Source organism: Choristoneura fumiferana, chromosome 19, assembly GCF_025370935.1.
Source record: "Choristoneura fumiferana chromosome 19, NRCan_CFum_1, whole genome shotgun sequence".
Classification (NCBI taxonomy): Eukaryota; Metazoa; Arthropoda; class Insecta; order Lepidoptera; family Tortricidae; genus Choristoneura; species Choristoneura fumiferana.
In genome coordinates, this window is record NC_133490.1 from 5,576,518 (window position 1) to 5,601,237 (window position 24,720).

The window sequence follows — 24,720 nt, forward strand, 5'->3', positions numbered from 1 at the left end:
CTTGCTTTATCATGTAATTTACTGACGTGGACGCTGTGTAGTGTGAGCGGTAGAACCCGACGCAGTGTCCGTCCGGGTAGTTACCACCATCTTTCTTAGTAATTAAAATAAAATACCTCATGTGCCATTTCACTGGCTGGCTACTCTGGGCCGGAACACAGCCGAGCAAGCAGTTGGTCGTAGTATCATTATACTGCTTGGTCTGCTGTGTTCCGGACCAGATTAACCATCCAGTGAAATGGCAGAATTCTATTTTAGTCCTCTGCTGTGGCAGCCCTTCACAATCTTCAGGTGTTGTGGATTTAGATTGGTGATGTTGCACTACGCTTCCTACTCTTTAAGTCTCTACTCCACTATCACCTCCTCTTAATGTTCTGTAAGAAGAAGAAAACCAGTTTCCACGGTTGAGCCGGTCTGTTCATACCGTTTTCCAGTTTCAACGTTCTAGCGCTGCCTGATACTAGTTCTAATCCGTCGCCTTGTCTTCCAGCAACCACCTCCAATGCGAAAGCCAGAACGAGGTCGAAGCCATGGTCGCAAGGGTGCAACATTCGGCACACCAAATACACATGATGGCTAGCGATATGCCACCTCACCATCGTGGAGACACTGACAGCGGGGTAAGTTGGAATAACAATACAATACAAAGACTCTTTATTGTACACCAGAAATAGTAAGCGATACAGAAAACAGATACACAGAAAAAAACTACAAGGTAAGCAATAGGCGCAACCCTAACCCTCCTGCATTATACAATAGGACTACAGGAATACCTACATCTGGGTGTACGCACCAAGGTCTTACCAACTGGACTACCGGGACTCCCGATCTTAACCTCCCGAAAATCTTGAAGGCTTGCATACGCCAATAGTAGTAGCATCCATCGCTTCTATCATATGTCATGACGATGCATCAGCATAAAAAAGTTCCACACCTATGGTTGGGAATTATACCTACAAATACACATAATTAAATCACACGTCACGTTTTCAATTCATAAGCGCCTTATGGTTGTGACTTAGACGAGCTGTACAAAAAAATCGTCACAATTTCGAAGCGAATATTGTGCTAAATTAAAACTCATTTGCGACAGATACGTAGTATACTACTGTCGGAATGCTAATATCCTTGCATAATTACGTCGTCTAGCGGAAGCGGAAGTGAAACCGCTATGGGCTGGTCCCTCCAGCCATACATGTAAATTATGCGTATGTAGGTTGCTATTGCCTTCTTGTTTACTAACAACACGCATAACTTATTTGAGACTAACATCTTCTTTAGACGGCGTAAGAAGACGCTAGTTTCGGTTCCATTTCCTTTCCAACATTTCATATTCTGGTACTTGGCCGCCACTTCAAAACTCTTAATCTACAACTTCTACAAGGCATTAAATCTATAAGGAAAGTGTCTTGCAGTGCAGGTGCAACTTCCTAATCAATGTCGCTTAATTTAGTTCCATGGGTCTCGTAAATTTTGATTCAGTAAGCTTTTTCCATACCTATACTTTAGCTTTCGATGCCCGCAACATGGTACAATATCAATATCCTTCAGTGCGCAAACAAAATGCATGGTTCTATTATTATCCGTTACACAAATTTCGGTAGTTTTATTTTTTATTTACTGTTATCCAAATTGACAGCTCCAATTATCATGTTATTGTAATTTATTATCCTTTGTAATAAAGTTACTCTATTTTTGATCGACGATAAATTTAATTAAGGATTTGCGCTATCTCAAGAATGTTGACATTCGCTACGTTGTTTCCGATACGTATTGTAATTGTTTGAATTATAACTCTCCATTACGGTATTATTATAATTATCTTCACACACATTGTTATCAGTATCTAAAATGACGTTGAGATCAGCAGACGTGTTTCTGATAACGAACAAGTTTTAATTGAACGATTAAATTCCTTTTTACTTAACGTGAAGCTGGTGGTGCTTCAAAATTTCCAAGTGACATTTTCTATTGAATTGAAATTTTTAAATTTGCAGATAGTTTAATATCCTCACTTTTTTGACTTATTGCTTATAGTAGCTGAGTTTGAATAATTTGAGCGGGTATTTTAAGTGTTTGAAAATGATAATGGAGCGCCATAAAACGAAAGAAGTTTTGAAAAGCATAGTGAAGAATAAAGTCTGGTTGCCAACGAGGAAAGGGAGGCGAATCAGAGTGTGGTTCGGGCGTACTGGAAAATATCATGTATGTAATGCAATCATACTTATTATAGAGAAATATCTTGTATGTTACGTTAACTAGCTGTTGCCCGCGACTTTGTTTGCGAAGAATTAAATTAGCGTGCGCCCTCGGGAATAGCTCCTTTTTTTTTTCAGGATAAAAATTGCGTTCCTATCGATTTAGTAGTCGAGGTGTGAAAACGGAACGAATAAAGTCAATTCCACATTTGTAATATTAGTAAGGAAGTAAAGATTATTTATAAGTGATATAAAAAAGTTTTTACAAGACAAATTAATTACATATATTGATCGTTTAATTCAATTTCAATACCTATGAGAGTCATTTAATAGACTCATAAAATAAACACGGCTGTTAATTAATTAGTAAATAAAATATTTTCACAAATATTTTGTGTTGGGTAAGTAAGGTATTATAATATTAATAGTTAAAGTCGCAATTCAGATAGTGTACTGTTATCTTACTAATATTCGTGCCTATTCTTAAGAATTTCACCTTCCTCGTCTCTCGATCCCAACTATTTAACTTCTTACGAAAGGAAATAAGATAAAGAGATCCGTAGAATTAAAATTGAGTAGACGTAGACCGTATTCGTGACCACGACAGATGCAATGTGATCGAAAGGTTGAGGTACTTTCGGCCCGTGACTTCCCATTCCGAGAGGAGACCTGTGCCACACGGCAGACACGACGTACAAAATACGCGTTCTTGAATCTACATAAGCACGACGACGTCTGTACACGCGTGAATGTGTGCGTAATATACACAGGGCTGACTTTCGCAAAACCCTCGTACTATAAGTACTACACATGACATTTAAAGGTACTTATATGTAGGTATGGCTTAGATATAATCGCCAAAGTAATCGTTAATCTTACCTATTTATTTAAACCTACTTAAAATGTGTCTGTCTGTGTATTTCAATTACAATAGATAAACGACTACAAACTTAAACGAACGAAATTCGAAAAGCGAAGTCCGTGTCTTGCCGTCCCGCTGGCGCTTATATAATTTAATACGAGAGTGAGAGGGACGGTACGATACGAACTTCGATTTAGCCCCCCTGGTGGATTGGTGATATAAACTCAGTCAGATCGGTTTAAAACATTGTAGCACCACCGATCCTCATTGAAATCCCTGGGGAAGGCTGTATTATATTAAAAGTAGACGTCGTATAAATAAATTGAAATATCTGACAGTTGACGACTTGGCAAGTTGAAACAAACTTCGTGTCTAAATGACGTCTCGTTCTTTTATATTTCAGGTATGCAGTTGCTCAGTGAGTGGGTCGGTCACCAATATATCGACCTCATCGTCACATAATGAATCTCTACACAATCATCAGCTGATGAACAACTCAGGTTGGTATTTTTGATATTGTAGTACCTGCCCTCGTAAGGCCCAACGTCCTAAATTTATATCAACTTCACTGATTGAATGAACTGAAACAATTACTTTGCTCACCCTCGACCTTGTGATAACTACGTTAATGCTAGAAATGTGTGTTCATGCAGTTCCTCCAGCTCCACACTGTAAGAACATACACAAATCACAAAAACCCATCTATCATCATCACCACCAAAACTACACTGACGCGTTTCGAACTCAACCAGAGCTCATCTTCAGAGCAACACAACGCTTCACCATGCTACCACATGTTAGAATAGACTAGATGCCTATTTCTTCAAAATAAAATCAAGCTCACAGCACTGCAAAATGTACTCTAAAATGTGATTTTATTTAAAAGTGAAGAAAATAAAGTAATATTTATGAACAAGCAGAAAGTTGAAGATTTTGGCGGAGTTAATTTGAAAGTTTTATGTTTACAATTGAGCTCACAGCGTAGCGATCAATCAATGTCGGGAAAATTGTCAGTGTTTGCTGACCCCATTATTGGCTTATCTTATGGGGTTTGTAATTGTTCTGAATTTCCTGTAAATATTAATATTCGGTGCGCATCTACTGTCATAATTTTCGTAAGGCATAATGTAATATTTGACGTAATTTGTGTTATTCAATTTTTTTTCCCGTCGAAACTATAATTTTTTTTTAGAAATTATTAAATGGTTATCTTGTAGAACTCTATTATAGGTTAGGTTAGGTTTGTTTTAAAATACTTCTGAACAGTTAACGGATTCAGATGCCCATACCTAGGTAGTTTCACTGGAGGAAAAATAGTGTGGTCTTTATGTATAATAAACAATTGTTTGAACATTATGCCTAACTTGATCAACTTATCGTGTTAGAATTCCTATTTCCTGTCCCAAACTAAGCAAAGCTTGTACTATGGAACTAGGCAAGATAAACATACTTATAATTTTTTAAATACATACTTGAATACATATTAAACATCCAAGACCCGAGAACAAACATTCGTATTATTCATACAAATATCTGCCCCGGCCGGGATTCGAACCCGGGACCACAAAACATCATGCCTAACTTGATCAACTTATCGTGTTAGAATTCCTATTTCCATGTGAAATTCATCAAAATCATATCATAATACAAACGGTATTGGTGAATACAATACAATGATTCTTTTTTGAACACGTCAGACGTCACATAGTAATCACTACAGAAAACGCAGGTACCTACTTATATTTATAGAGATTTTCTAAGGTAAGCAATAGACGGTTTTATCGCTCCAGAGCGATCTCTTCCAGGCAACCTTTACAATAGACAGTATAGTAAGGAATAGAGTGAATATTAAGATGTACGCCCTTTTTCACTTAACAATTAAAAACTTAATGCTATAACCAATATTGTAAAAGATATCCATGTCAGTCAAACGTCCGCCGTTTGAATTTGTTATTGTCTACGTTGTTTACTGCTTACATTTAAACGTTAAAGAAATGTTGACATTATTTGATTACTCTAGGAATACCCGTGTTTAAGTAACCGGTGTTATCAGTTTACAATTTATTTAGTTGTTATTAAAATTACGTCAGTTTTCCGGTCCACGTGGAGTTTTAACTAGTGAAATGATTGATAAAGTTTGGTACGAGTACTTAAATTAAAAATCTTATTTGTTTCTTATATATTCAAACCAGTGCAATTGCCTATGCAATTAAACTAAATGAACCACCTTTAACTGTAAAAGTTTAGCACGGAAAATGTCTTAATGGCATTCTTGCCTCAAAAGGTAAATCAGATATACCTTCTCGCGTGATAACGTTTTACGGTGGGTCAAAAATCAAACGGCTTAACTACAGCAAATGGTGGTAGGACCTTGTGCAAGGTCCGCCCGGATTGCTACCACCATCTTGCTCGCTAATCCTGCCGTGAAGCAGCAGTGCTTGCACTGTTGTGTTTCGGCGTGGAGAGTAAGACAGCCGGTGAAATGACTAGCACTTGAGGTATCCCATATTAGGCCTCTAGGTTGGCAACGCATCTGCAATCCCCTGGTGTTGCAGGTGTCTATGGGCGGTGGTGATCGCTTACAATCAGGAGACCCACTTGCTCGTTTGCCATCCAGTCGAATATATAAAAAATAGCGTGCATTTTTTATAAAATCTCAAAAACCAGCTGTCAGACTTTGGCTTTTAGTGAAGCAATATTCCAATAAATTATAAGTTAAGCATTTACTACCACATTTTTATAAAGGTTTAAACTTTCGTGATTTTCACTCAGTTTGAACTACCACATTGTTATAAATTTTTAGTTTTTTTTTTAGGCAGATTTATCATCATGGCTAAAGTTCCACCCTGTTACGCGATTCAGTTTCTTCAACCCAAAACAAACTGTCCATTCTGGCTAGCTACTACGAAACTCGAAATCGTACCGTCCCTCTCGCTCTCGTATTAAATAGTATAAGTGTCAGAGGGACTGCACGCCACGAACTTCGAGTTTCGTAGTAGCTCTGCTGAATATCGTCAAAAGTGGAATCTTGTCTATTTACGCAGACTCAGAAAGCATAGAATTAGTATAGAAATTCGTTTCTAAATAGGTATATTTCAGCAAAATTACTTTTTTACTAATTTCATTTTGGACCGTATTCAATCAGTCCGATTTCAAAATAGTCAATGCATGATTTTCCATTTGTACTGAATGACAGTGACATACTTAAAACTACCGTCAAGAAAAAAACTTACAATGAAAAATGTAATAATTCCAGGTCCTATCTACGGCAACCTGCTATCCTCGGGCGGCAAGCCGCTCTCCTCGCCGACGGCGCGCCAGCAGCAGCAGCTGGCTGCGATCCAGGCGGCCAACGCGCGCAGGTTCCCCCCAGACGTGCCTAAACGCACCAGCAGTATTACACTCAAGTAAATTCATGCTTTTGAGACCGCGTATTTGCTTAAAATGTTCACAAAGGGTGGCAATGTTTATTAGAAATGTGTCAGCCTGTAGTGCTGTGGTTAAGTGAGCTGCGGCGTGCATTGAGTAGGGTAGGCAGCACTATCGAGTCCAAAATTAGGCGAACTAGATTGACAACTGAAAATGTTACCAGACATAGCAAAATAAAAAAGGCATAGGAATATGTCGATATAACCTTGTGTAGACGCGGAATGAAAATGTTTGTCACTTTTGGACTTGTATTTTCATAGCTTTAGGCCTGAAAGCGACAAAAAGGATAAAAAAATAATACCGTAACGTAAATTTCACAATAACGGAAATAGTTCCAAGCAAGCCGATGGCAGTTAAGTCGAATGACATATATGAAATGTCAATAAAACAAAATGGTGGATGGCGTCCTTCCCGATGTTCAATTTTTTTTCGAAATCTCAAAGGAAAAAGTTTTTTTTCTAACATCGATATTTTTTTTTATTATCGATATTACCTACAGCACTGGAGTAACTGTGGCAACATTTGTGTGTAATGAACTGTAGAGTTTGTTCGCCTAATTCTGGACCCGAGTATATTGCTGGTCGTGCGATGCTGCGGCGTCAACTACCAACAGCCTGCCCTGGAATCGCGCAATGCACGCCAATGACTGGGCATTGGCATCCTGGTAAAGTTAATTTTGAACAGTGACCTGAACTCTTGCCGCATAAGGGTCTAAAATACAAAATAACTCACGAAACACTTAAGCGAATAAATAATTTACCATTGCTCACATTAGTAGTGGCGGGTGGACTGAATTTGTCGCATAATTTATTTACTTGAAATGTAGTATATGCTATAAGTGTTCCCCACCTACCTATCCATTGACTTGATCCGCCATACAGCACTCCTCCGTGATCCTGTTCCTGGTATCCATTTGTTGCTTGTGTTTAAAGTTATGTCAAATCGTCTTTAAGTTCAGTTCATATTTACTACTTGTTTTTGTCGTTTACAAAGGACGCTTAACTTCTAGAATAAATGAAGTTTCTGACGGCTTTAAATTGTGCGGGATACATTAGACAATCGTAAAATAAATAAACTAAGTAACTAGCTCTTTTAAAATGCCTGTCAAGTTGGTGTCAAAGCAGTAAAGAGTAAAGTAAAGTATAGCTCAGTTAACCTTGGTTTAGTGCTTAGGATCAACGCAAAATTTAAGGCAGAGCCAGGAAGAAGCGGCAGATTAGATTAGAAAGCATGTTTTTATCTACTTAACTAATCGGCCGACAAAAAGTTTATAGTCTGCGGGGGCTCTAAAGGATTTCAATAAGGGTTTCTGTGACATCCTAGTTGGTGCACACGATACTATTTTCATCTGTCAAGAAACCTTTGTTTGAATTAAAATAATTCGTGTTACAAACTCAATCACATCCAATGTCACGTAATCCGATCCCTTTCTCTCCAACCCAATGGCAGTTCCCGACTAACGATCAACTCTCCCCAGTGCGGAGAGCCCGGTGTCGCTGCGGCGCGCGGAATGCGGCGGCGCGGTGGTCCGCGGGGGGTCGATGTCCTCTGTGCAGTCGTCGTCGTCGTCCTCGTCACAGGAACACCGGCATCATTACCACCAGCCGTACCAGCCGAGGGCGCCGGTAAGAGATACATTTTTCATCACACTTGCTCGTAAACAGTGTTGTAACATGCAGGCTACCTTGGTTGCAACCCCCCAAATAAAACCCTCGACCTTAATGTGCTTGTCATGAAGCCTAAGGTCGGTAAATGAGTCAATGCCCGTACTGATACGCAACACGCCGAAATTCGTCTGAAACAGACGCGTAGGTCTAAGATATTCTAAACTAGTTTTTACCCGCGGCTTCGCATACGTAAATTTTTAAATCCAGCAGTTGAATTGAAATTCCCGAATTTTACTAATTTTCCGTGAGGATTCCCAAAAATTACATCGTGGTATTAATTGACGTTGCATTATAAATATCCTATATACCCAGCGGATTAGATTTTAAGATTTTATACCGATTCCGTCGGAATATCGGGATAAAAAGTAGCTTGTGTGTTATTCCAGATATCCAGCTATCTACATACCAAATTTCATCCTAGTCCGTCAAGTCGTTTTAGCGTGAAGGAGTAACAAACATACACACACACATACAAACTTTCGCATTTAAAATATTAGTTGGATCTTGCAATTTGTGCTTCCAGGAACCCCACGTCCACATCCAAGAGCAGCACTTCCAGCAGCACCAGCGGACGGCATCCGGCACGATTTATGACCCGGCCGGCGGCTACGGCGTGTGGAAACGGCAAGACGCGCCACCGTACTACGAGGCGCCGCCGCCGGCCGCCTGCTGCCGCCCGCCGCTCGACCATCCCCCTCACGTCACGCTCAAGGTATGAGGGAACTGCGGGGTGCTGGAAGAGCGAGTCTTCTCGTCACTTGTGAAGGGCGGGGATGCTAGGGTTTATTGGTCCTTCCAGCGGCACCAGCGGACGGCGTCAGGCACGCTGTACGATTAAACGGCCTTAATGAAGGCTATCGTTTTTTGTCTCACTACATGGCGCACTGTTGCGTGAGGTTTTTAAGTATGGCTTTCAAAGTTTGTTATTACGGGCGTGAAAACAAAGTTTAGATTAAAATCATATTTAATACACCTTAAAACCGTACCATAAAAATATCGAGCATGCCACAGTGTTGCATAGTCCCCGTTTTGTTCGGAAAAAAGGGAGGACAAAGGTTTCCGAAAGGCAAACTGTCTCAAAACACAGACATTCATTGCCCCGGAATGCATATTTGCCATAATTAATTTCAGATATTGCAAAATATTCACAAAATTATTCTAATTATAAATAAACCCGCGTAGCTCACCCGAAAACTATGAGATTTGACATTTCGGAGACCTCACGCTACACTAGCGCCTCTAGTGGCGAATTCATACGCGACAGCCCTCATTACGTGAGGCACTGATGGCTCACTGCATTCTTAACGCGAACGAACTGTAGTGAATAATCCGTTCCCAATGTGAAACTTTAGAACACACTACTACCGTGCTTTTTCTGTTTTTTTTTTTAAATGTCATCACATCTTATGGAATGCAATAAGTTAGGTTAGTTTAATCTGTCATCTCCCATTGTGATCCTGTTGGATCAAAGGAATTTGGGCACAAATTTGTGCCTCTGGGACAGGGACAGGTTAATATCAATTCTGAAGAAAATGCTTCTTCCGAAATGAATATGACAAATTTAAATTTGGGAAAACGATAGAGCAGGGTTTCTCAAAGGGGGTTCGCTATTCGACGGTAGGGGGTTCGCGACAAGGTTTTCGTGATGGTGGCTGCAAGACTGGCAAGATGATTAAGATTGGTTTTTGGAGTATTTTTGTATTTTTTATTTCAACTCCAAATTTGACACTTATTTGTTTGTTATTTGTGTTGTTTGTTTCAGACGATTCTTACCTATATTTGTTACCTTTTATTAAAATAAATAATATACATTATATTATCATGATAATTGAAATAAAAATAAACTTAGTTTTCTTTTATTACTTTCCGCTGTCGTTAGAAACTTTAGACGTGGAGCCATAAGTGAGAAACCCTGCGATAGAGAACCGCTAGAACTACGTGTATATTTTAACTTTCGTCTATTTTTTTTTCAGGTGTCAGAAACAGTCCGCAAGCGGCAATACCGCGTGGGATTGAACCTGTTCAACAAGAAGCCTGAGCGCGGCATCGCGTATCTGATCTCCCGGGGCTTTCTGGAGAACTCTCCGCGCGGCGTGGCTCGCTTCCTCATAACTAGGAAGGGGCTCAGCAAACAGATGATCGGAGAATATCTGGGGAATCTGCAGAACCAGTTCAACATGGCTGTGCTAGAGTGAGTTACGTCTCCTTACGTCTCAAATTTCAAATCAATCACATGCCATCTACTGTAATAAAAGCATCTTCATTGTCACGCCTCTGCCTGGTCCTATGCCAGTCTCATTTAAAGTTGCAGTGCTTGTTATTACTTTATGTTTGTTCGGATGAAATCTTGCAACTGCTTTTTTTACGTAATTGTTTCAACATTTGCAATAACTCATTGAATCAGGGATTACTTTGCGGAGGTCTATATCAATGAACTATAAAAAACTGGTCTGTTACCAGTGACTCCGTCCGCGTAGAATCCCTTTAACGCTATATCGCGGGAACTATGTAATTTTCCGGGATAAAAACTATCCTACGTCCTGCCCCGGCACTTTATCTGAATCGGTTTTTAGTAATTTATTGAACCAGGCGTTACTTTGCGGAGGTCCATATCAATGAACTGGAACAATTACTTTGCTCACCCGCATAGCAAAGCGCTCAGGCGTGATGAAGTAACAAACAGGCTTCCAAACTTTCGCATTTTGAGTTGATACGCTGTTCTTCTGGGAGTACGAACTTAAATTAAGAATTTAAAAATATTCATTATTTTTGTCAGATGCTTCGTCAACGAGCTGGACCTATCCGGCATGGCTGTGGATGTAGCCCTGCGGCGCTACCAGGCTCACTTCCGTCTGCCGGGCGAGGCGCAGAAGATCGAGCGGCTGGTCGAGGCGTTCGCGCGCCGCTACTGCGTCTGTAACACGGACTTCGTGCAGCGCCTGCGCACACAGGACACGGTCGGTTGCGACCCTATGAAAGATTTGTCCGTGTACAATTCGTTTATTGCTATCCCGCGGGAACTAGAGAGTTTTACGGGGTAAAAACTATCCTAATGTCCTTCTCTGGGACTCAAACTATTTGTATACCGAATTTTATCTAAATCAGTTCAGTGGTTTAGACGTGATGAAGTAACAAACAAACATACTTACAAACTTTCGCACTTATAATATTAGTGGGATTATGGCTAGATTTCATTCTCAGGAATGTTCTAATCACGGATAAATCTGATGCCGTCTCTGTTTGTTTTGTTCGAATAGACGGAGACGGCATCATATTTATCTATCAAATAAAATTAATCAATGAGTGATGAATAGTGAACGGCCATCGGAAGCATTTTATGTCACTTTGAGTCCTACGTAATGAATAGTAATGACTAATATGGATCGGTTTTGTTCAAAATAAAACCACACATTCTTAAAAAATTTCTGAATTTAATTTGTTATAGTAAATAATCATAATTTTTCTATGTTTAATATTGACAATCGATTCCTTTTAACATTTAGGATCCATTTATATAAATTATGGTCTGTGCTTCATAATCATATCATAGGTAATAGAAATGTTAAAACCTTGATTGTAACTCAATAAAAAACATAAATTTTTAGTAGGTAAAAAAATAGTGCAAGAAATTAAATATTCATGTCCATGTAATAATTTCGTCATCAAATTGACATAAAATGCTTCCGATGGCCGATCACTAGTGATGAAACAGCCCCTAAGTGGATGAAAAAAAAAAATACTAACTGAGCTATTGTTTTACAGATATTCGTGCTTGCGTTCGCTATCATCATGCTAAACACGGATCTACACACACCAAATTTGAAGCCAGAGGCGCGCATGTCGCTGGACGACTTCGTACGCAACCTACGCGGCATCGACGACTGCGGCGACATAGACCGCGACATGCTGGCCGGGATCTATGAGAGGGTCAAGTCGAGCGAGTTCAGACCCGGCAGCGACCATGTCACACAGGTATAAAACTCTTTATATAAATAATCAACATCTCCATCATAAAAAAAAAAACTTAATCTCCTTGAGTTCAAAGTGATAATACTAGTACATAGTGTTAGCAATAGTTAACAAAAAAATAAATTCAACTTTATCTATGAGACATTAAGATTTAAATTTCGATGTAAATTTTTGTTGTATGGTGGGTCGCAGGAGGTTAAAGTAACTTCGAGCTAGTCTTCAACCAGTGTTTTTTTTTTATTCGACTGGATGGCAAACGAGCAAATGGGTCTCCTGATGGTAAGAGATCACCACCGCTCATAAACATCTGCAACACCAGGGGTATTGCAGATGCGTTGCCAACCTAGAGGCCTAAGATGGGATACCTCAAGTGCCAGTAATTTCACCGGCTGTCTTACTCTCCACGCCGAATCACAACAGTGCAAGCACTGCTGCTTCACGGCAGGATTAGCGAGCAAGATGGTGGTAGCAATCTGGGCGGTCCTTCCACCTGCAAAACCACCTGCTGTGTGTTGCTAATGATGTACTATGGCTCTGAGACGTGGTCCGTGACTGTTGGTCTCTTGGAGAGGCTCAGAGTCACGCAACCAGCTATGGAGAAAGCTATGCTTGGGAGTTTCTTTGCGCGATAGAATTTGGAATATAGAAATTCGTCGAGGTCGGTATAGCTGGAAAAATATGCAAGTTGAAGTGGCAATAGGCGGGCCTTTTCGCTCGAAGCAGGCCTCCCATTAATTGGACTGACAACATGATTGTGAGAGTTACCGTTAGGATCACTAGTCTACGGTCGTCAAAGGAATTTTATCCGAAGTAACTTGTAATTTTTAACCGACTTAAAAAAATGGAAGAGGTTATCAATTTGGTTGTATTTTTTTTTTTCAATACAGATAATGCTATACACCGTCTGTTCTGTTCCCAGGTGATGAAAGTGCAAGCAACCATAGTTGGCAAGAAGCCGCATCTCGCTCTGCCACACCGCCGCCTCGTCTGCTACTGCCGTCTCTACGAAATACCAGATATACACAAGAAGGAGCGTCCTGGTGTCCATCAGAGAGAGGTCAGTCCACTTCACCTTCCTGTTGTCTGTACCTCGAAAGGAAAAAAATGGAACCGATATAGGATCACTTTGTGGTTTGTCCTCCAAAATCCTGGCCTACTGGGTACGGAGGTCCCAGACAGTGCCGGACTCTCACCAGCTAAAAAACCCGGCTGCACGTCTCCAACTTCCTAGAGCTTATTGTCCACTTACCTTCATTAATAATTCTTAACCGACTTCGCTTTGCAAACCCTCTTTTTATGGTGTGAGAAGTGCACCTTATACATTCAGCCAGTTTGGGGAAACAGATGGTATGTGGGACTTGCCCAAGAAGGAGATACCCACTAAATACCACACGATTTCCCCGTTGCTAAAAATACGATGCCATAGACCGACAGACTTTGGCGTTAAACTTATTGCTTCGTCCACATGTTTGGCAAGCGCTAACGCATGCACGGAACGTAGTCATACGATAGAATAAGATGGAAATAGCTTTTACTCATATTTACTCTAACATAAATGTCTGCGTCCTGTACGTTTGTCGGCGCTTGCCAATCGTGTGGAACCAGCATATCACATCCCTCTTCATGTAAAATACGTCACTGGAGATTAACCCTAGAACATTGACCCCTAGGTGTTCCTCTTCAATGACCTGCTGGTGATAACGAAGATCTTCAGCAAGAAGAAGTCCTCGGTCACTTACACCTTCCGGCAGTCTTTCCCGCTCTGCGGCATGATCGTCAACCTGTTCTCAGTGCCGCGTGAGTATACCGCAGCCGTATTGTCTAAGAGTCTCTACAAACATTCGTATGAATTCATCACACAAATATTTGCCGTCACGGGGATCTAACCCGCAATCGCTAGCTTCATTAGTCTGGGTTACTAACGACTTAGCAATCCGGTCGGCAAATGATGATAATGATGACTGGTGATGATGATGATTGATTGATTTATTTATTCTGGAAAACCAACAGCTTATAACATACAGTTTAAAAATTTGATGGTGATGATGATGATAATGATGATATTGATGATGATGATGATGGTGATGATGATGATGATGATAATGATGAAGATGATAATAATGGTGATGATGATGATAATGCTGATGATGACGACGTTCCACCAGACTACCCGTTCGGCATTCGCATCTCGCGGCGTGTTGACGGCCGCCGCCTGGCCACGTTCAACGCGCGCAACGAGCACGACCGATGCAAGTTCGCCGAGGATCTGCGCGAGAGTGTAGCTGAGATGGACGATATGGAGTCCATGAGGATCGAGGGGGAGCTGAATCGCGGAAAGGGGAGGAACAACAGCAACAACAGAAACGGTCAGTAAATACGGCAGGAATGGACAGAAGGAATATGGGCTCTTTATAGTGAACGCTGTAAGGGCCGCCACACAGATATTCGGAATTTCGATAAATCACACACATACGTTTATTTCAATTCTGAACAATAGGGAAAAGCTCCAACGGAAAACTACTGTCTTGTATGGATTTACTGCGTTCGAAATCCCGAATTCGGAACGGAGAACGAAATGGAATTCCGAGTATATGTGGCGGCCCTAAGAAGTCATTTAATAAATTGCATTCCCTAAGTATTCAGTCCACATTTAATTCTGTATGAAATATCGAAGACATCAATAGTTCAGTTTCATTTATTTATTACTTAGCTGTTCCCCGCGATTTCGTCCGTGTAGAATCTTTTATCGCTATCCCGCGGGAACTATGCAATTTTCTGGGATAAAAGCTATCCTATGTCCATCCCTGGGACTTACTATCTGCTTACCGAATTTTAATCAAATCAGTTCAACGATTTAAGCGTGAAGAGGTAACAGACAGATACACTTCTGTGCAATTATAATATTAATACGGATTAGGTTAGTAAAGATGATTGTGGTCCATCCAGACTATACTCGTTCGGCATCCGTACTCGTATGTGAACGAGTTGGAATGAAAAGTGCCGAAAAGGTTAAAACATATTATTTTGCGAACAAAAAGGTGGCAATGTGCGAAAGTCAATCGTGCTTCGCTGTGCGGGGCTCCTATTTCGGGATACCTTTAGTCTACCTAAAAGTTCATGTTATAGTTGCATGTTTCGCACATTCTAATGTACAACGTTTTTATCTTGTTGGTGAGCAATGAATTCAGTTTATTGAACTATTGCTGCGTTTTTTTAAAGTATTTTTTTTTTCAGTGATGGAGAACCGCGACAGCGGCGTAGCGGATGTTGATCTCGACCACCAGCAATGCATGGACCACGTACATGTGCACGGGTATGTCATCATTGATAATTGAACCCTTGTCATTCTAGTGATCACCACAGATAACCTGTTTTATGATATGTTATACATACAATCGAGCCAGTTGTGTTAAATACTTGTGATGTATAGATATCATTTAATAATATTGTAAATCTGTTTATGCGTGCAATGACACTAATAATATAGTGTGTTCGTTGCAGTGTGGTGGTGCCCCCGCCGCCGTCCTGCCCCGCGCCGACCGCGCCGCGCCACCCCCACAACCCGCCGCCAACCAGCATCATCAAGCGGAACGTGCTCAGTAACTCGCTCGTGGACATCAACGACCCCGGTCAGTATACTCATCATCATCATCATATCAGCCGTAGAACATCCTCTTTTCGACATACGCCTCCCCGATAGACCTCAAGTTGCTTCGGTTGGAAGCGGCCTGCGTCCACTCTTACATCTGGTGTCTTCAACACGAGTCGAGTGTCATTAATTAATTAATTCATTTATTTATTTGCATTAAATGAGGTTAACAGAAGGTCTTATAAATATGTATTTTGATTTCCAGGACCCATTTAGCTAAATTACAGCATGTAGATTTTATAGATAGAGTTATTTATTACTTAGTGAAAATTACATTACATTCCATATAAAATGTCAAAATATAAAGAATTCACAAAAACAATGATGAGCATTTTTATGCTTAATGGGAGGTCCCAACCTTTATAAAATGTAAAAAAAATTGAGACCAATAAAATCTTTTGTATTTGTAATGATCCAAATAAAATAAACAACATAAATTTTACAAAAATACAAAAATAATAATGTGCCAATGAGTAAAATCATGTCAAAAGAAACAATTATGAAATACACACGTATTCCATGGTTTAAAAATTAAAATAATAAAAAATATACAGTCACAGAATGTGAATAAAAAAAATAATATAAATATTATACAGACAAAATAATTATCAGTCAATTACTTTCACTCCGCTCTTTTACTGGGTACAGCTACATATCACAGCTTTGTTGTATTCCAGTAGCGATGGCGGCCGAACGTCTCCAACGACGCGGCTCCGTTGGCTCCCTGGACAGCGGCATGTCGGTGTCCTTCCAACAAGGCAGTCGCACTGCTCTACACGCCACCTCGCCGCGACACCCGCCGGACCGCTCGCCAGGTAACTGACTTCAACACTTGAAGGCTCAGTTTCATTGGTCGATAGGGTCTTAAGGGGCAATCCATAAAGTACGTCGAAAATTAGTTAGACCCTACCCATCACACGTGTTGCTATAAAGATGGCAATTATTTTGTTCCTACCCACAAAATGTGTGACGTAATTTAACCCTTAATAAGGCAGAGGCGATTTAGCGACCACTTGCATTGAGTTGGAAACTGAACCTTATTGCTTTCATAGTACGTCACAATTTCCATTGTAATTATTGAAAATACGACTAGCTTTAAAAATATTCTTTGCCAGGTATGTATTCGATAGCTGTTTTTGATTCTGTGGTAGTATGCTCCAATAAATGGGGCCTTATGAAGGGTTAAAACACCGCACGCCGTATACCGACCGAATTATCGACCAATGAAACTGAACGTTAAAAGTGTATTTGCTACGGAATGTAGACCAGGCCCTCTCTCTCCCTCTTCAGAGTATCGCTTGCGAAAGAGATGGTGCTAAAAGCGCTCGCGTTTAATCGTAGTGTGTGCTAAAATTTAATGATCTATTGATATTTCAACGCATATTATAGGTAGAGTCATCCACGATGACGAGTGCCGTGGTTCTTATTACAATGTCTTTAATGTCTAATTTTGACAAAATCACGCGTCTTCGTGGACGGCACTAGGTATACAGAATTATGATTCATTCCAAAATATGACACCATTTGTAGTGTCGCTAATATTAAAGTAATAAAATTGGTGTTTCTTTTTCAGGTCGTCTCTTCAGCGGAATATTCCCCAGTCGAACCCGTAAACTCAGCGCTTCGGGTGTCCCCGACGCCAAATCAGGTCACGTCGGCAAGAGCACCGAAGTCTAAGCCAATAGCGAAGCGTCGGTGAAGCGACTCTTTACATTTCGAATTTGGAATCCTTTCCATTTAACACGATTGGTTGATTTAATATTTCGATTGCATTCCAATTCGGATACGTTGGCTAATGTATCGTACGAGTTTGGAAGAATGTATTTTTTTTCTTAGTGCCATCTGTATTTTTTTAAATGATTGAACATATTTTTTATGTTGGATGAAGTTGAGGATAGATATTTAAAGTCATTGGGTCATTTTTAAACCAGGGTACAAGGTGTTTTTAGGGACGTTGAGGGTGGATTGGGAATGGATCATAATTTTTAAGTGCCAATGTAATGCACGATTACTCGAATTTATATTTAATATATCCGAGTACATAATAGTTTGACAATATACAGCATTGCAACGACGCTAATAACCTGTGTGAGACTAGCATAGACATGTTCTTTACTTCAGTGATAATTAAAATATGTACTTGAAAGATTAAACGGCCATGCTAGCCCTGGAGACTAATGAAACAGATGAAGAATGCAACAAGTGTTGGAACTATCGAAAGCATATTGGGTCCATGTTTTGAATATAGTGTTTGTTTTAGATGTTGGTGCAGTTATACCACAAAATATAGTCGAATCATGAATGGATATAAGAGATTGGACGTCTTACATCGATTTATATTGTCTCTTTCTATCCACGATGAGTCTATGTTTTGTGGTTGATTTATTTAATACTGGTCAGTTATAAAAAAGAAGAAAAAGTTATTTGAGTATAGAAGAAAAAATACTTAAAATATTTTGTCAACTAGCCAGTATTTTTAAAAAAAGTAACCGATGTATAAGTAATTTCGTAATATGAGAGAATTAAAATTGTTGTGAGAGTTCTGACATTGACATTGAGACATTAGACAGTCGCATAAATTTGACATGAACGAATATTTAATTATTGACATATTTTTTCAGTACATGTTACCATTCAGGAAATATAAAGCGGCTACTTTGAAAGGATTTTCACTATGCGATCTTGATATCGAAGTTTTTTCTTTAGGATAATTGTACATACGTTTCGTATAGGCAGTGCAATTGCAAAATGTAGTGTCACGAATCAATTTATTTCAGCACAAAAATACATACATACATTAGAAAGTCCGCAGATAACAGAATTATATTTATAGTTAAAGAAAATACGAATTTATTAACTGTTGTTGATGAATTTTAGCGTTTATAGGTAATTTGAGAAAATTTCTAAAATATAAGAAAAACAGTCCTGTTTGTCCGTTTTCGATTTCAACTCGATTTCAAGACTAGTCTATACGCATTTCGATCGAGTGTCCATAATAAAACTATTAAAAATTATATACCCAATTAGGTGAATAAGTGATAGATAAAAAGAATCTTCCAAACTTAGATATTTCGATTGTTTTTCCTGACTGTACCTAAAGGCTGCTTTTCAATTTCATACTTGCGAGTGACGAGTTGGAGACGTGTTGTTACCTATTCCTTGGACTTTACCCACTAAGCACTTACGACGGGAGGTGATTTTAGCTTTACCTACACTTCTTTTTTTTCTGCCATTTATCGAGGGAGCGATATGTACACTTATAGAACGTAAGCATCAAAGACATGGGGGATTGGGGTCTATGCTTTGGTTATTTTTAGTGGAAGGTCAAAAAAAATATGGATAGTTTTAGTAAGACTACTGTACAATTTTAAACAAAAATTTAGTAGTGATGAATTTAGTAGTGAATCAACTCACTCATTCAAAATGGATTTTCAAGAAATACGTGAAGACATTTAGTATTCCTCCCTTATTATTATATAAATATTGACATTCAATAGCAATATTCACTACAACGCGCCAAAGATGCGAAACGACGGGCGTCGGTTCTTCTGTCGGCATTTTCAGAAGCCAATGGGTGAGCGATGCTTAATGTCAGTCAAGGTTCAAACTAGTTCAGTAGTTTCACTCGGCTAAAATTTGGCTTTTCCATATAATAATTTAGAGTGGCGATATTTTGATACTTTCGAATATTTCCCCCTAAAAATCCCTTTAAAATATTTTTACAGCTTCTGTAGCTATTTATACATTTATTATAGTACACTGGTTTTCGTTTCCCACTACATAGTTTGGCAGAAGGGAGAGTGTATGTTACCTACTCCTGTCACAAGTGCTTCGTGACTTTACCATTAAATATAACCTATTTAATATTAAGTAAACGAGATATACTAAAACTGTGACACACGGCCGGTTTGACTCGATGTTTAATTATTATTAGTCTCATTAGAGTACTCAAACTCTTACCAAGTTGTGATAGTTTTCTTATAATATCTATGAAAATTTTAAATAATTTATGAACATAAAAAAAAATCGCACCACTCAGTCATACTTAAATAATTTACCATTTAAATATTAAATGACTACGATTCACTATAGTTTTTGATGTGTGTGTTCAGCAGTTTCACTGATTTCAGTTAAAATGCTACTATTCATTTTGTTATGATTGTTCTCATTGTAATAACCGGCCTTAAAAACTAAAATGTTATCTCTAAACTACTTGTTGACTTTGTACCGGTTAGTAGGATCGTTTCTACTGTTTGATACGATAGATAGGTAAACGGTTGTTGATGGACAAATATAATTGTGGTTTTGGTAGGGCGTCTATCATTGAAAAGTCTTTCGCAGATGTAACGTTTCGCCGAAGCTTAATGTGCTTTATACGATGAGTATGACTGTTCAAAAAATAAATCCAATGGGAACTTTTATTCTGTGAAATAAATATTCGGTGAAACGTAACAATCTGCGAATTCTTCGATGAAAAGACTATTCCTTTGTAGGATTAAAGGGAAATGTGTTTTTTTTCGGAGAACTGCGCGTATACCTTTTATTCGTGAATTTTGACACTATTCTATTATTTTTATTCCGTAGCCCTACTTTTAATGTTATGAGGTAATCCCAAATTATTATTTCCACACGATTTTATTGACGTACGATTTCATTACATATTTATGTCCTCTGCATAGCTCTCGGCAACCCATCTTACTGAAACTAGACGGCGCATAGAAAAATACAAATTCCTTCCTTGCCAGTGAAAAAAAAATTGTATGTCGACTGGCAGACTTTATTCTGTGACTCACTTATTTATACAAAAGCAAGTGTCAAAGTAACAGATGACGTACTAAGCTAAATAAGTGTTTGTGAAGACAATTAAGAGTCTAGCATGCAGCGATGGATATGATGGCTTAATATAGATATATGTAGAGCACTATGCGAAATCGCTGAACGACGGGATCGAAATTATATAAGCCTTAGGCATATGAGTGGGCTATAATTACGCTAGCGCCGCGCGGCGGTTTTGCTTGCAAGCGTTTTGACTGAGGAGACTCGAGTCAATACGTTGGGTCTATATCGGCTCGCATTATCGTTAAAAGTCATAATGTAAGTTTGTCATAATATTGCTTGTCATAACTTTTTTCTCCGAATCCATATTATTAATTGCTCAGAATTGTTATAAAACAAACCTAACCTATAGAGTTCTACAGGATGAGCATTTATAAAATTATGACTAGCAAAAATTATGACAAACATTAAATTATGACTGTCACAAATTATGCGAATGAATACGCACCCCAATCTTACTTATTTGGTTATTCAGATTGCCGAAAGCAAGATCTTATAAATTACAATGTATTCTCTTTTTTATCTGTTACGTATGGAAATGAGTTCTGTGTGAGAGCCGGCGAGTGATTGCATGTTTGTTATACGTAGTTATACGTTAGTTAAAACAAAATGTAATGCATGACAACTGAAAGGAATTGATTAAAGTTTCTTCGTTCGATTGTAATCTCGCTATTTGCTGATAATTTTACACGCGTCTTTGATTATTTGGAAACATATGCTGTGTTTTTTTTTGCTGAGCCCTCTTGTTCTGAGAGGAGGCATGTGCCCAGCAGTGGGACGTATATAGGCTGGGATGATGATGATGATATGCTGATTTTGAATTTAGACACAAAAAAAAACATCCATATTATGAAACATTTGGCAAACTATTTTTGGCGAAAAGTCAGGATCACATTATTAATCTTGAATTCCTTACTTCAAAAACTGTAAAACTCGAAATTATATTTGAGAGCGTGTAAATTTATCAGTAAAAAGCTAATCTTATGCTTATACTTACCAATTTAATATTAAAATTGACATTAAAAACGTAATTGTAACGTTAAAAAGAATCCTTGACGTTTGCGGACGTATTGCAAGCGGAATGCGTTCTTCCTAATATCTATGGTCGATTTGTTGTCTATTGTTGTTTGTTCCAAGCATGGATGTATTTCTAAACTCTCCGTCCTTCGCGAATAGGTCCGTGAGTCTAAAGTAGTAGTGGGCAAACTTTCTTCATGGGGGGCCAGAAAGTTACAGATATTTTAGAGGAGGGCCAGGGTTACACCGTTCTATTTTATACTTTTTTTATGTTTTTGCCAAATAATGAAAATATGTATTATGATTGCGGGCCACATAAGTAGGTACTATTCACTTCGAAGGAACGTCGGCGGGCCGTACTTTGCCCATCACTTTTTTTTTGCAATATTAATCTATGAGGTATGTGCTGATTATGTAAGGTTTTATTAATTCATTGTTATATCTGAATTTACCACAAATTTACTAATAGAAAATGACTGTCGGTATATTCAAGGTCATAAAAGTATGTACGTTAACAAGACGACAAAAATATCTATACACCTTCTTTATGCTACTAAACCTTTCAAGGTCGTTGTATATGTATATTTGACGCTATGGCTGTATGGATATTTATGCCCTTGGCTGTACTTGAGTTTAGTATGTTCTTTACAAGGATAATTTTGAGACGTTTTCTATTTTACAGTTCCTTTTTCAGTTCAGCTTAAGTTGAATTTGTATCAATATTTAATTTCATATATATATTTTTTAATCTATGTTTGGAACATATAACAATACTTTAGTAGGAAAATCGTTTGATTGCTTTTGTAAATTTCGCTTGACGCCAAAGATGTATCACATTGTTTTTTGTCCAATTGTACTTGAAAAATTATTTAGGAAAAAAAACATCTGCTAATTACCATTTACTACGCAGATGAGTCTCATTTAATTGAATTAGTTTTAGTTTAATTAAGTTTAGTTTTCTGTAACATAGAACTTACTAACTTATTCTTACTACTTTAACCTGTATGTATATTGAAGAGTACACCTAATATATATCTCTTAGTTATAATGTTATATATAGCTAGCCCTAAGCAATACCGCGATAGCGTGTTTTATGTTGTATTATACGGTGCGTTGTTGAAAGTTGATACAACTAAGTCACTTACAATAATTTTATTTAAAGAATGAAAATGTATTTATTTATTAAATATGAATTAACATTCATGAGAATTGCTTGGCGTTTTATTTTCAAAGCTCACTATATACCTACCTAATTGTAGAATAATATAGATACAGGGGAGTAAGAGAGGGGAGCTAAGTTCGCGATTAACTGATATACAAGGTGTCTGGAAAATATTTTTCATCACACTTGCTCGTAAACAGTGTCGTAACATGCAGGCTACCTTGGTTGCAACCCCCCAAATAAAATCCTGTCATGAAACCCGTGGTCGGTAAACGAGTTATTGCCCGTACTAGTTTTCATGCCATGAAGCCCAAGGTAGGTAAATGAGTTTGTTACTGCATGGTGCGCCTGCGATGCATAATACATATTTTTAAACTATTTTGCTGTGCAGTTTTCTTGTCTATGATGATTTGAAAGCGCTGGAAAACTGAAAACTAAAGAGAAATTAAATTTTGCACATAAATTCCGTTTTTTTTTCCACCCACGACTAAATTATGGAACCAGTTTCCTGGGACAGTGTTTCCGGAGCGATACAACTTGGGGATCTTTAAAAAACGAGCCTATCACTAAGAACAGATCTTCGTATGTCTTATAGAATCAGACTTTCCCATACTGACTGATCTAAATAAGCCAGCCTCTATAGCTCGAGATTATGAAACGAATATTCCACTTCCACTATGTTTCTCGCCCCGCATAAAACCTACTAGTTTTTAGATTACACCCGGATCCGGGTCGTAAATCATCCCGTGACATTAGGATGGTCGTAAAAACCCTTGACTAAGGGTAGAGTAGGGTAGTTCATAAAATATGAACGGGTGAACCATCACGGTAGCTAACTGGAATAACAGCGGGCTAATAGACTTGTTTTATAATTTGGTATCCGCTCTATAATAAACTAGTGACCCGCCCCGGCTTCGGACGGGTACATTTTTCAACAAAAACTCTAGTCTATTTTTTATTACAATGACTTACAGTACCTATACACCAACACGTCAAACAAACACACCAACAGACACAACACACGTCAATCAACCATCAAAAAGAGTTTATGTTTTTATGTAAGTAGATATGTGATTTTTAGGGTTCCGTACCCAAAGGATAAAAACGGGACCCAAGACCAAGACCCCGCTATCCGTCCGTCTGTCACCAGGCTGTATCTCATGAACCGTGATAGCTAGACAGTTGAAATGTTCACAGATTACGTATTTCTGTTGCCGCTATAACAACAAATACTAAAAACGGAATTAAATATTTATTTAAGGGGGCCCATGTAACAAACGTGTTTTTTTGCTAATGTCTAATGTTGTATAGATAATGGTACAGAACCCTTCGTGCGCGACTCCGATTCGCACTTGGCCGGTTTTTAAACAAGTCTTTATTTTTTTTTATTAAGAAAGTTTCATTGTAGTCATTACATTTTTAGAAGGAACTAAATTGTCGATTTTTCCAGTTCTATCGTCAAAAAACTAGGGTAACTGCACCGTTATTAGAAGTCAGAAATACCTTTGAACGTAAGCCAGTGAACGTCAACGATCCAGAACTTGAGGGCTTTCCCGCCAGCTAAGCTCTGCTTAAATGAGTTTGTATGTCTGTGTATAGTGTGGCGTAATAGTAAACGTCATGAGGTTTTCTAGGTGGATTTGGAAAGAATGGAGTCGACTGGTTTTTTTAATATATTATTGTGCATTTTGTAGTTTTAAAATTTTATTTAATAGATTTAATTGATTAACAACGTTAAAATATGAGGGATATATTTCTAGATAGGTTTACGTAAACATGCTCTTACGATAATTGAGAAATAAAAACAAGAAATGTAAGTATTACATTTTTAATCTAGTTCGCAGCCCACTTGATGAAAGGTATAATATTTGTAACTTGCAAATATACTTTATTATAAGTAAGTATATAAATTTAATAAAGAATACCTTGAC

The 24,720-nt window shown here is 38.5% G+C and overlaps 1 protein-coding gene across 10 annotated transcripts in view; it reads left to right on the top strand.

Annotated features, from left to right (window-relative positions):
* Window positions 1-22,836, top strand: part of LOC141438738 (uncharacterized) — a 213,231-nt gene extending 190,395 nt beyond the window's left edge. For 8 of the 10 annotated variants that reach the window (XM_074102673.1, XM_074102672.1, XM_074102680.1 and 5 more), the window contains 15 exons: window positions 491-620; window positions 3,464-3,560; window positions 6,317-6,467; window positions 7,967-8,114; window positions 8,680-8,868; window positions 10,130-10,347; window positions 10,933-11,113; window positions 11,919-12,128; window positions 13,045-13,182; window positions 13,796-13,922; window positions 14,291-14,491; window positions 15,360-15,438; window positions 15,627-15,754; window positions 16,452-16,589; window positions 17,348-22,836. In XM_074102673.1, coding sequence (XP_073958774.1) covers window positions 491-620; window positions 3,464-3,560; window positions 6,317-6,467; window positions 7,967-8,114; window positions 8,680-8,868; window positions 10,130-10,347; window positions 10,933-11,113; window positions 11,919-12,128; window positions 13,045-13,182; window positions 13,796-13,922; window positions 14,291-14,491; window positions 15,360-15,438; window positions 15,627-15,754; window positions 16,452-16,589; window positions 17,348-17,451 — 2,239 coding nt within the window. In that variant the 3' untranslated portion in view covers window positions 17,452-22,836. The remainder of the gene's footprint in view (window positions 1-490; window positions 621-3,463; window positions 3,561-6,316; window positions 6,468-7,966; window positions 8,115-8,679; window positions 8,869-10,129; window positions 10,348-10,932; window positions 11,114-11,918; window positions 12,129-13,044; window positions 13,183-13,795; window positions 13,923-14,290; window positions 14,492-15,359; window positions 15,439-15,626; window positions 15,755-16,451; window positions 16,590-17,347) is intronic. The other 2 variants (XM_074102675.1, XM_074102676.1) reach the window with 2 other exon arrangements.
* The last annotated feature ends 1,884 nt before the right edge of the window (window positions 22,837-24,720 follow it).